At 46.1% G+C, this 12971-nt stretch overlaps 1 protein-coding gene across 8 annotated transcripts in view; it reads left to right on the top strand.

Annotated features, from left to right (window-relative positions):
- Positions 1 to 12971, top strand: part of LOC129821773 (dedicator of cytokinesis protein 10-like) — a 175742-nt gene that overhangs the window by 135208 nt on the left and 27563 nt on the right. For 7 of the 8 annotated variants that reach the window (XM_055879405.1, XM_055879404.1, XM_055879410.1 and 4 more), the window contains 9 exons: positions 744 to 810; positions 2522 to 2569; positions 6426 to 6530; positions 7987 to 8096; positions 8439 to 8554; positions 9219 to 9356; positions 9538 to 9720; positions 10018 to 10128; positions 11587 to 11802. In XM_055879405.1, coding sequence (XP_055735380.1) covers positions 744 to 810; positions 2522 to 2569; positions 6426 to 6530; positions 7987 to 8096; positions 8439 to 8554; positions 9219 to 9356; positions 9538 to 9720; positions 10018 to 10128; positions 11587 to 11802 — 1094 coding nt within the window. The remainder of the gene's footprint in view (positions 1 to 743; positions 811 to 2521; positions 2570 to 6425; positions 6531 to 7986; positions 8097 to 8438; positions 8555 to 9218; positions 9357 to 9537; positions 9721 to 10017; positions 10129 to 11586; positions 11803 to 12971) is intronic. The other variant, XM_055879409.1, reaches the window with a different exon arrangement.

The following is a 12971-nucleotide window of genomic DNA, read 5'->3' as shown; positions in this document are numbered from 1 at the left end:
CCTCCTGTCACGCCCTGACCTTAGAGAGCCTTTTTATTTCTCTATTTGGTTAGGTCAGGGTGTGATTTGGGTGGGCATTCTAGTTTTTCTAATTCTTTGTTGCCCGGGTATGGTTCCCAATCAGAGGCAGCTGTCTATCGTTGTCTCTGATTAGGGATCATACTTAGGCAGCCTTTTTTCCACCTTTTAGTTTGTGGGATCTTGTTTGTGTGTAGTTGCGTTCTGCACTGCATGTAGCTTCACGTTCGGTTGTAGCTGATCGTTTTCTTTTGTGTTCATCAAAATAAACGATGTACGCTTCCCACGCTGCACCTTGGACTGATTCTTCCATCAACGAACGTGACACTACCAGACCATAGCCAATAGTACAGTGGCCTGCTAGCAATCGCACCATATGCTAAGCTTACACTACAGTAGCTGGGAAGCTAGTACCAATTCCTTAGTGTTAACCTCTTCCATACCAGACCGTAGCCTGCAGTAGGGTTGTTACGATACCAGTATACTCGAGTTTCCATGGCAAAAAGGTCAACAGGAAGAAGTCTAAACTATGCCTTATTGGTGCTAACGCTTGGGAAGTAAACATATGTGACTCTGGATGACGAAATAAGGCTGTTTGTTTGCTTGCCATGATAATTAAGAGTATCGCGATACTGGCATGCGCTGTTAGTCAATTTCTTGCTTTTGCACAGTGACGTAGTACAGGTACATGTGATAATAACAATGCCTTTTTTTTCTATTTGCAGAGGTGATGGTTTCCTATTGGCACCGAGCCATACACCAGGAGATCTCCGACTTCTTCAACATCCTGGAGTAAGTATCCTCAGTGTTAACACTTCCTCTGTCCCTGTGCGGATGGACAGATACTACAGGTGGCTGGACACATGACATTTATTTTCAAAGACACACATACCCATTTCAGACTTCAAATAAGTAGTTGAAAACTACTTTTACAAAAATAATCACATTTGTTTTTTAATTTTTTTTATTAAAAACTTCTAAACAGTTGTGATCTATTCACAGTTGTGACGTATTCATTGCCAAATGATTGGTCTTGTCAGTGAATACAAATGTATCGCACTGCATACTTGTACTGTCGGCCTATCACATGCTGAAGAACAGGAACCCACTGGACGGTGTTGTAGTGATTGAGGTTGTTTCGAAGACCGTCCTGCCACTGAGCTGGACATAAACAGTGTCTCCCACCTCCAGCGGAACTAGGACTGCGTTCCTGACACTGTTCCACCGTTTCCCCCCACACATTGTCAGCAAATTCACCATTCTTCACAAAAAAAATATTTTTTGCATTGTGTAACAGAAATGCTACATTCCTTTTAACCTTGGTTGTGAAGAAGCCTATAGAGGAAGAGAAGAAATTATTACAATTTTTTTTGGACCATACCGCACAAACACATAGATGTATACTGAACAAAAATATAAACCCAACGTGCAACAATTTTGAAGATTTTTCTGAGTTACAGTTAATAAAAATAAATCAGTCAGTTGAAATAAATGTATTAGGCCCTAATCTATGGATTTCACATGACTGGGCAGGGGTGCAACCATGGGTGGTCCTTGGAGGGCATAGACTCACCCACTTGGCAGCCAGGCCCACCCACTGGGGAGCCAGGCTCAGCCAATCAGAATGGGTTTTTCCCCCACAAAATAAATTACAGAAAGAAATACTCCACCCCCCTTCAGACGATCCCGCTGGTGAAGAAGCCAGATGTGGAAATCCTGGGCTAGCGTGGTTTCACGTGGTCTGCGGTTGTGAGGCCGGTTGGACGTACTGCCAAATTCTCTAAAACAACGTTGGAGTCAGCTTACGGTAGAGAAATGAACATTCAATTCTCTGGCAACAGCTCTGGTTGACATTCCTGCAGTCAGCATGCCAATTGCGGTCCGGATTGAATCTAACCCTAACTTGAAGTTGAACTTTAGTAGGCTCAGTTGAACCTTCCAGTGCTAATGACTTTGTCCTCTCATTACGTGGAGGGAGGGAAGGAGGAAGGTGTACATATCAGAGAGAGACAGAGGAGGAAGGGAATAATGGGAGACTTGGCAGAGGGGAACGAATGAGACCGATAAAAGAGTGAGAGAAAGAGAGAGAGAGCGGGGGGCTGTAAAACTGACGAGAGTTATAGCGAAATAGGCTCCAACTTTTCTCCCCTAGCCTCCACTCAGCTCTGTAGTAAATTCACTGCAGTAAATTCACTTCCCTGTCTCTGCTGGAGCTTCAGTTTTTATATCACACAGCTCCAAGACACACAGTGCTGTAGTACCTCTCCTCAGCTCACACTGGACACACACACACACACACACACACACACACACACACACACACACACACACACACACACACACACAGACACACACACACACACATACACACATCGTGACTGCACAAGCACACACATGCATTGTGACAGCACGCACAACACATACCCACATGCTTACAAACTTATACTCAACACACACACACACACACCCTAATACACACTCTCTCTCATCTTCCTCTATGCAGGCTGTGTCTCCAGCACTTTAGATTCCTGGGGAAGCGCCACATAGCCAGGTAAGTATCAGCCTTTTAGCTGATACTATGTACCTGCTACTGTTCTTCTTCTCCCACTCGGAGGTTTTGTGTGTGTGTGCATGCGCACGTGTGTGTATGTGTGCGTGCGTGTGTGTGTGTGTGTTCATTGGTTTTATCAACGAAAGACATGCAACAGAACCTTGTGTCAGATTGTTTGAAATGTAATGTTTGCTCAACAGCCAGATACACACACACACGCACACACAAATTCAACCACACACACATTCAACTACCCTCCCCCCAACTGACACACAGTCACATACACACTTAACGTGCATAATGTATGCGCACGCAACAGTCGGTCAAACACAAACGGAATATGTGTACTGTATGCGTATGCACACACACCCAGACTACTCCAAGGATCCAGGGTGGGGCTCACTGACTGTCTCCCTAGCCCCAGCTGCTGCTGCCTGTCTGTGTCTGTGCGTGGGTGTGCATATGTGTGTGTGTGTGTCTGTCTGTGTCTGTCTGTGTGTGTGTGTGTGCACGTGTGTTTGCGTCTACTGGGGAGACAAAAAGAGGGTGGATCCCCTGCCAACCCCATAGTTCTCCTGCTGCTGGCTGCAGTCGATAAAGGGAGGGAGAAGAGAGCAAGAGAGAGAGAGGGTGGAGAGGAAGGGGGAAATATGATTCATGGCAGACACACAGAGATGTTGACAACGAGGTGGGCGAACTGGGACGTTTCTCACTGTCGTGGTTGGCAAGAGCATGGTAGTTGGGGGGGGGGGGGGGGTCTGTCTGTTTGGTGTGTCTGCCTGTCTGTCTGTCTGTGTGTGTGTGTGTGTGTGTGTCTGTTTGGTGGTGTGTGTGTCTGTTTGGTGGTGTGTGTGTCTGTTTGGTGGTGTGTCTGTCTGTTTGTTGGTGTGTGTGTGTGTGTCTGTCTGTTTGTTGGTATGTGTGTGTGTGTGTGGTGAAGAGCCTGATCACGTGGATATGCTCTAGTGAGCTCAAACCAGTGTGTGATGCTGTTCAATTCACACCTCAGATATAGGTATCGGGGTACACTTTGTGTGTTCGTGTGTGTGTGTGTGTGTGTGTGAGCGTGTGTGTGTGTGTGAGCGTGTGTGTGTGTGTGAGCGTGTGTGTGTGTGTGAGCGTGTGTGTGTGTGTGAGCGTGTGTGTGTGTGTGTGTGTGTGAGCGTGTGTGTGTGTGTGTGAGCGTGTGTGTGTACGTGGCTCCTGGAACAGTCATAGGCTTTCCCAGACAGACTTTTTCTCTTCGCCTGAATTTGAATTCCTCTCGTCTATATTCATTTGTCCTTATTTCCTCCTCAATGTGAAGAAGAAGAAAAAGCAGAAATGTCTCTTTTTGTCAGAGCCAACAAAAGGCTGGGAATGTGGCGTTTTTAACTATGTCAGGCATTAGTAGAATAAAAAAACGAAGGGTCTGGGAGACTTTTGACCAGAGCCCGTAAGTGCACTATAAAGGGAGCAGGGTACCATTTGGGTCACATACGTTGTCTTGGGTAACATGACAAGTAACATGCGACCTTAATCAGAGAGGCTGCTGGGGGATTTGAATAGGCTCTCTCTGTCTGTCTCTCTCGCTCTCTCTCCTTCTCTGAGGCGCCAACGTTTGATGCCTGTCTGAACTCAGTGTGAGCTCTTTTTTGAAGTATGCCGATGACTTGTGCATCCACAGAGCTGTTTTAAAGGTTTTGCTGAGACATTCCTATAACGTATTCCGTTTCAATTGCGCCTCAGTGGTTTTTATTTCCCTCTTCTTACCTCATCCTGCACATCTCTCTGTTGAGTGGATACAGCCTAGCAGGAGCATACATACAGTGACACGTCAACACACAACACACCTGTAACGCTGGTTGTGTCCCAAATAGCACCCTATTCACTTTATAGTGCACTACTTTTGACCAGAGCCCTATGGCCCCTGCTCCTATTTCCTTTATAGTGCACTACCTTTGACCAGGGTGTACTACCCTTATGGGTAGTAGTAGGGCACACTGCCCTATCCCACCTGGACAAGAGGAATACCTATGTGAGAATGCTGTTCATCGACTACAGCTCTGCTTTCAACACCGTAGTGCCCGCCAAGCGTGTCACTATGCTCAGGGCCCTGCTCCTGAACTCCGACTGTATAAGGAGAGTGATGGACCAAGGAGAGGGATGGAGTGCTGCATCAGATGACCTGGCCTCCACAATCACCCGACCTCATCACAATTGAGAGGGTTTGGGATGAGTTGGACCGCAGGGTAAAGGAAAATCAGCCTACAAGTGCTCAGCATATGTGGGAACTCCTTCAAGACTGTTGGAAAAGCATTCCTCATGAAGCTGGTTGAGAGAATGCCAAGAGTGTGCAAAGCTGTCATCAAGGCAAAGGGTTGGCTACTTTGAAGAATCTAAAATCTAAAATATATTTGGATTTGTTGATCACATTTTTGGTTACTACATGACTCCACTTTTGACTGGTACTGTATTCTCGACGTAGCTCATCCTAATATACCTACTACTGTAGATACCATTTTTTTTCCTAATTAGATACTGTCTATACACACCATGTATTTATATTCTGGATTCCGACACAGGCTCGCGCTAATATATCTACCCCTGGAGTGTTAATTGGACCAGTTCTGCTATTTCTTGATTAGTTTTATTATTTGTGTGTTTGTATTGTATTTGCGAGACATTCTACTGCACTCTTGGAGCTAGTAACATAAGCATTTCGCCGCACCTGTTATAATACCTGCAAATTTGTGTACGTGACCAATGCACTGATTTGATTAGACAAAGGCAAATAGGGTGGCGTTTGGGACCCATCCACTAAGCGTCTGTTTTCTATTACACTTGTCGGCGTTTCTGTCACGTTGATAATACATTAAACACTCGTAAACACTGATACTACATGTTGACACACTGATTACACTGGTATGTGTGTTCGTTGACCTTGCTCTTGCCTCCCCCTCTGCGTTTTCTCCTCTACGCTCCATGTATTGATGTGTTAATGGATGGTCTATGTGACTGCACGTGTATTGATGGCCACCCTACATGTGGGACGAATGTGGTGCAACGAAGACTGATTCCTTACCGTTTAACCCTAAAAACTTTTGCTGTGATATTTTTGTGCGCGCGCGCGCGCGGGTATACGTGTGTAGCTACTGCATGGCTTTGCCCGCTGTCATATGTGAGCTAATGATCACGTAGCATTCATGTCGCATGATGACCATCCCTCCTCCTCTTCATCCCTCCATCCGCTGCTCTACATTCTCTGTGTGTACCGGCCGTGGTAGCATCAGTGACCTGACAACTAACACATCTGCTCATTGAGACGGCATTAGCTGGTCTTGTTCGGCTCAATTCGTATGTGCATCTCTGTCACCGCGTACACTAGCTAATGTATTGGCAGCAAGCCAACTAGGTCGAGTTTACTAAAGCGCTCTGACCCTTGCTTCCGACTAATGCTCTCTACAGCCCGTAAAATACTTCCAAACTAACGGCAACCTCAACCTAACATTGGAAAAATGTATTTATTTCTCTATCTAACGCCACTAACCCCGCTACTTTGCTGTGGCAGCGTCCCATACTGAAATGACCCCCTCCTCTTTCTGCTTGGCTTGATGCCTTTAGCCCACCTGAGCCCACATGCATCAAGCGTTTCAGAGTAGGAGTGCTGATCTCGGATCAGGACCCCCCCCTGTCCATAATAATCTGATTCATTATGATATGGAAGGCTAAACTGATCCTAGATCAGCTCTCCTAATCTGAGACGCTTGATAAATTCGGGTCGTGATGTTCAGTTTGACAACGAGGAGGAAGAGTATGATGATAATGATAATGATGATGCTGTTACTTAACGCTGGTGTTATTGGCTTGTGAACAGGAAGCTAGCGGCCGTGGTAAAGCTGGCCCAGGGCACCCAGAACAATGGCACCCTGAAGGGCTCTAACCATTCCGCCCAGTCCTCCACAGGCCTGCTCCCTCAATGGTAAACACACAGTCGCTACCTGGGGGCCCTCCACACAGGGAGCAGGGTGAAGTTTTCCCTACCACCTGATCTTGGATCAGTTTAGCGTTTACCCCACTAATGGTTAAGGTTAGGATTGGGGGAGGGGAATCTGTACCTAGGGGAAACTTCACCTCGGAACTCCACACAGCGTCCGACACGAACTTACACACACACACACACACATACGTACCCTTTTCACACTACTGAGCTGAGCCGAGCTGCACTCTGCTGGCCTGGTTACGCATCCACTGTAGTTGCTGGAACCGTGCTGGAAAGGACAATGTGAAAATAAAATATCAGAGCCAGTATAATATAGTTCAGGTTGGCACGATAGTGAAAAGGGTGATAAATACAGTGCAGTTCAGAAAGTATTCAGACCCCTTGACTTTTCCCCAAAAAAGTTACGTTAGTTTTATTGTAAAATGTGTGTAGATCGTTGACAAAAAATGACAATTAAACCCATTTTAATCCCTCTTTGTAACGCAACAAAATGTGAAAAAAGTTAAAGGGGGTGTAGACTTTCTACAGGCAGTAACAATAGCTAGGTGTCTTAAATTTTCTTTATATAGTTTACTGAACAAAAATGTATAGCTTACTGGACGAAAGCTCAAAATAAAGTGGAACAGAAAAGCTCCTTTCTACCTCTATCACTCAACTTCATGTTAGTCCAGTAAACTATACATTTTTAGTCCAGGAAACTATAAATAGGACTAAAAACAGCTGAGTTTGTGTACACCATTTGTCCTGTTATGAGTTTAGTTCATCATTGCTGCTCATCAGTGTCGTCTTCATGGTCCTGAACAAGTGACCATCCATGGTGGACATTGTGAGTGTGTCATGTGACGTAGTGTGGTGGCCACTCTGTTTGCCCAGCATGCCCCTCAGTGTCTACCATACGTGTGGTGCTGTGTAATTGCCTAGTCCTTTGTCTGCATATCCTCCCTCATTAAAAATAGAATCCCTGTCTTAACAGCAATCCCGTTTCTACTACGTGGTCGCATTAACCTGTGTGTTGTCACGTTACAGGCGATAACGTTTTCTTAGACATTTTCAAACACTTAGGACCAATCCCAAATGGACCCCTGGACCCTACGCACTTGTGGAGATCTGATAAGATTTGACAGGTGCAATCAATAAATGGTCCTCCAAGGTTAATTGGAAATTTCTCCATATTGCTTATACCAATCACATCCTCTCAGATCTCCACAAGTGCATAGGGTCTACTGGTCCATTTGGGATTGGGCGGCAGTGCAGAGTTACAGGCTGTTTTCGAAGGTGGAGTGAATATATTGGGTGTCGTGTTCACGAAACGCAAAACATTATGGAACGGGTAAAATGAGCGTTTCACCTGTTTCGTCCCTGCTGAACACCACCCCGACTTGTGAGGTTGAAAGTTATGTGTTGACCTTTTGACCCCTGACCGTCTGGTCACCAGGATGCTGTCAGGACAGGACGGCCATCGGCACGCCCGCTCCCAGACAATGCCCATCATCCGGGCCAAGAACGCCCTGACCAACCCCAAGCTGCTGCAGATGATGGAGACTGGTAATGCCCCCCCCCCCCCGAGTACTCCCGCCTAACAACACCGCTGGGCAATGCCACCCCGGTCCCATTTCAAAACTGTTTAGTTCACATCAATGTGTTCTGTTATTTAGTTAGTTAAGTTAGCTTTTGTTGTCCTAGGCCAATAGCTTTTTTACTTTTACCAACCGCCAATAGTGCTGTTTCTTATCTATTACAGTGCTAAGTAACATTACTTAGCTATTATAATTCTGTCTCTCGTGTTGTCTTTTGTTAGGTGCGTGAGGGTTATTGCTAGGGTTAGGGTTGGGCTGTCGTTGTTGGTTGTGCGGCTGTACCATTGCCCTTTTCCTGTCCTTCCCTCAGATGGGAACATCCCAGAGGGTGACCACCTGAGCCCGACGGACATCGAGGCCAATCTGTCCACCGAGGTGTCCCTCATCGTACTGGATGTCCTGGGCCTCTTTGTCCATCACCACAAGGTCAGACAATAACACTGACCACTGTCTGAATGGTCAAACACCGATCTCTACAACCTACAGACCTGCTACGGTTGCTCAACTTTCCCAAAATTCCCAGGTTTTCCAGACATCCCAGTTGGTAGATTCCTGGAATCACGAGGGAACAAACAGACCTGTCGTTCATGAGCCTATTTTAATACGCCACTGCCACCTTGTGGTTATTACTGAGAACTACAGTGACTTTTTCGCCTGAAATGCACACTAAATACCACTCTGTTTCACTATTCACTATTGTTTCACTTCACTGAATCTGAGATATTCAGGTTGTATTCCAAGCTAGGGATTTGTATCGTCTGTTGTTCTTGTAGGCTACTGTGCACTCCTCAGCCCTCAAGTCAGCTGTCCCTCAATACCTATAATTGCTATACTCTGTAAAGCAACCCAGCAACCTAGACATGCTGCTTTGTTTGTCTTTTTGACTCTTTTGTGATTCAGATTATGTCTGTGTCCCAAATGGCACCATTTTCTCTATATAGTGCACTACTTTTGACAAGAGCCCTATAGGCCCTGGTCAAAGATAGTGCCCTATACATGGAATAGGGTACCCTTATGGTACCCACCCGGCTGGTGGACGAGATAAGGAATAGGATGCCATATGTTGATTGTTGTTCTTTCTCTCCCACAGAAACAGTTGCTGCAGGACGAGGGTCAGAACCTGCTGATGAAGACGGTGTTCGACACCTACCTCCTCTTCTTCCAGATCAATCAGTCCACCAGCACCCTGAGACACGTCTTCGCTGCCCTGCGCCTCTTCATACAGAAGGTCTGTGTACTAGCTGATAGCGCTCTCACACCCATGCACACTAACTGACTTCATATTACATTCTTGACGCTGAACTCTCTCTCTCTCTCTCTGTCCCTCTTTCTCTCCTTCCCTACTCTCTTCCTCTTTAACCCCATCTCTTCTCTCTGTCCCCTTCCTTACTTCCCCTCTCTCTCCCTAGTTCCCCTCTGCGTTCTTCCAGGGTAAAGCGGACCTGTGTGGCTGCCTGTGCTACGAGATCCTGAAGTGTTGTAACCATCGCTCCAGCTCCACCCAGACTGAGGCCTCCGCACTCCTCTACTTCTTCATGAGGAAAAACTTTGAGTTCACCAAGGGGAAGTCCATCGTCCGCTCCCACCTACAGGTCAGCCAGCGGTGGTGGAGGGATGTGTGTGGTGTGGGTCTTGGTGTGGCGGTGGGTATGTGTGTGAGTGTGTGTGTGTGTGCCAGAGCTTTCTTTATTTTCACTGTTTTGTTCGGTGAACACAGGGCCTGGCTAGAGAAAAGTCCACGATATTTCTATGGCTTTGTTTACCTCTGAAACGGACAGTTTAGCAGCCGATCAGAGACCACACACACGTCGCCACCCTGACTCAGAGCGGTTGTGATTAGCGTCACCTTTACTCTCTTTCTCTCCTCTCTCGCTCCTCCATCCCTCCAGCTGATCAAGGCAGTGAGTCAGCTGATCGCGGATGCTGGTATCGGAGGCTCACGCTTCCAACAGTCTCTGGCCATCATCAATAACTTTGCCAACGGAGATGCTCCTCTCAAGGTGAGAACAGGGACTGGAGAGAGAAATGTTCTGCGTCCCAAACGGCACCCTATTCCCTTTATAATCCACTACAGTATATATCAGGGATGGGCAACTGGCGGGGGAACTCAGTCGGGGTGTCAACTTACGGTTGCGCGGTAGGAAATTGGAAAACACAAGGTGCAATTTCTAAATTTCGTTGTGTATCAACAGTTTTTCTCTTGTAATGTCAGTCACTAATAGTCACTCAATTAGCCCTTGTCAGCAGCATTTTTTTTGATTGGTAAGTTAGTCTAGGGGCCAGCTATCTAAGTTAGTAGTCAGTCTCACTCAGAGATCATATTAAAAACTGCAAACATTTCTCTCCGCCCCATGGTCAAATATGTAGAATTGCAACAAACTAGCTTTAAAACAGCAACATTTTCTCTCCACCCTATGGAAAAAAATTGTAGAATTTCATGAAATTTGCTGTAAAACTGGTAATTTTCCTCTCCGCCCTGTGGCAAAATTTGAAGAATTGCAGAAAATCAAATGTTATTTGTCACATGCTTCGTAAACAACAGATGTAGACTAACAGTGAAATACTTACTTACGGGCCCTTCCCAACAATGCAAAGAGAAAAAAAAAGAAAAATAATAACACGAGGAATAAATACACAACGAGTAACAATAAAATGATGGTCTCCCGGGTGGCGCAGTGGTCTAGGGCACAGCATCGCAGTGCTAGCTGCGCCACCAGAGTCTCTGGGTTCGCGCCCAGGCTGGGCTGGGTTCGCGCCCAGGCTCTGTCGCAGCCGGCCGCAACCGGGAGGTCCGTGGGGCGACGCACAATTGGCATAGCATGGTCCGGGTTAGGGAGGGTTTGGCCGGTAGGGATATCCTTGTCTCAGTATGTAAAATGTAATAAAATGTATGCACTCTACTGTAAGTCGCTCTGGATAAGAGCGTCTGCTAAATGACTAAAATGTAAATGTAAAATGGCTATATACACTGAGTACCAGTACCGAGTCGATGTGCAGGGGTACGAGGTAATAGCGGTAGATATGTACATATAGGTAGGGATAAAGTGACTAGGCAACAGGATAGATAATAAACAGTAACAGCAGCATATGTGATGTGTCAAAAGAGTTAGTGCAGTAGCAGGATGGACAGTCGATGTCTTGGGTGGCAGGAATCTTTGACAATTGTTAGGGCCTTCCTCTGACACTGCCTATATGGCAATAGGGTGGCATTTGGGTGTCAGCCCTAGTGTTGAGGAATTAGTGAGTTAGTGATTCCTCTCTTCACTCCCTCTAGTGACTAATAATGTTTGTATATGCTGCAATTGTGTATACTGTCCGTGTTTGATCTGATGTGACGTCATGCCATGTACATTGTTTCTGTAACTGAGCCACACAGAAGCCAAAAACCCTTTGCCCAAAAGGACAATAAACCTTTATGAAGTGTGATGTCGACGTGTATGATCCATCTGCACTCCCAGAACACACCGTTCCCTGCCGAGGTGAAAGACTTGACCAAGCGGATCCGCACAGTGCTGATGGCCACGTCCCAGATGAAGGAGCACGAGAAGGACCCGGAGATGCTGGTGGACCTGCAGTACAGCCTGGCCAACTCCTACGCCAGCACGCCCGAGCTCCGGCGCACCTGGCTGGAGAGCATGGCCAAGATACACGTCCGCAACGGAGACCTCTCCGAGGTACAGTAGGACCTGGGTTACTGGGATATGTTATGTGATCTGATGCTATGTTATGTATACTGTAGGGTACAGAGATATGTACAGTGGGTATCATAAGTATTCACCCCCTTGGATTTTTTTCACATTTTGTTGCGTTACAAAGTGGGACTGAAATTAATTTTAAAAAATTGTCATAGATATACTCTATAATGTCGAAGTGAAAAGAAAATTCTACAAATGTTTACAAATTTAAATAACTAAAATATAGTTGTGGCATAAGTATTCACTCCCTTTGTTAAGGCCAGACTAAATTACACTGAACAAAAAAAACGCACTGAACAAAAAAAACACATTTCAAAGTTTTTGCTGAGTTACCGTTCATATAAGGAAATCAGTCAGTTGAAATAAAATCATTAGGCCCTAATCTATGGATCTCACATGACTGGGAATACAGATATGCATCTGTTATTCACAGACAACTTTTTTTTAAAGGTGGGGGCGTGGAATGGGAAAACCAGTCAGTATCTGGTGTGACCACCATTTGCCTCGTGCAGCGCGACACATCTCCTTCGCATAGAGTTGTTGATTGATCAGGCTGTTGATTGTGTTCTGTGAAATGTTATCCCACTTCTCTTCAATGGCTGTGCGAAGTTGGTGGGAAATGGAACCCGCTTGTACACGTCGATCCAGAGCATCCCAAACATACTCAATGGGTGACACGGCCATGGAAGAACTGAGACATTTTCAGCTTCTAGGAATTGTGTACAGATCCTTGCGACATGGGGCCGTGCATTATCATGCTGAAACATGAGGTGATGGCGGCGGATGAATGGCACAACAATGGGCCTCAGGATCTCATCGTGGTATCTCTGGGTATTCAAATTGCCATCAATAAAATACAATTGTGTTCGTTGTCTGTAGCTTATGCTTGCCCATACCATAATCTCACTGCCACCATGGGGAACTCTGTTCACAACGTTGACATCAGAGAACCGCTTGCCCACACAATGCAATACACGTGCCATCTACCTGATACAATTGAAACCGGGATTCTTCCGTGAAGAGCACACTTCCAGCGTGCAAGTGGCCATCAAAGATGGGCATTTTCCCACTGAAGTCATTTACAACCCCGAACTGCAGTCAGGTCAAGACCCTGGTGAGGACTACTAGCTTGCAGATAAGCTTCCCTG

Source organism: Salvelinus fontinalis, chromosome 24 (genome assembly GCF_029448725.1).
Source record: "Salvelinus fontinalis isolate EN_2023a chromosome 24, ASM2944872v1, whole genome shotgun sequence".
NCBI classification, from domain to species: Eukaryota; Metazoa; Chordata; class Actinopteri; order Salmoniformes; family Salmonidae; genus Salvelinus; species Salvelinus fontinalis.
The sequence above is the reverse complement of the archived record's forward strand: the minus strand, read 5'-3'. Positions and strand labels throughout refer to the sequence as shown.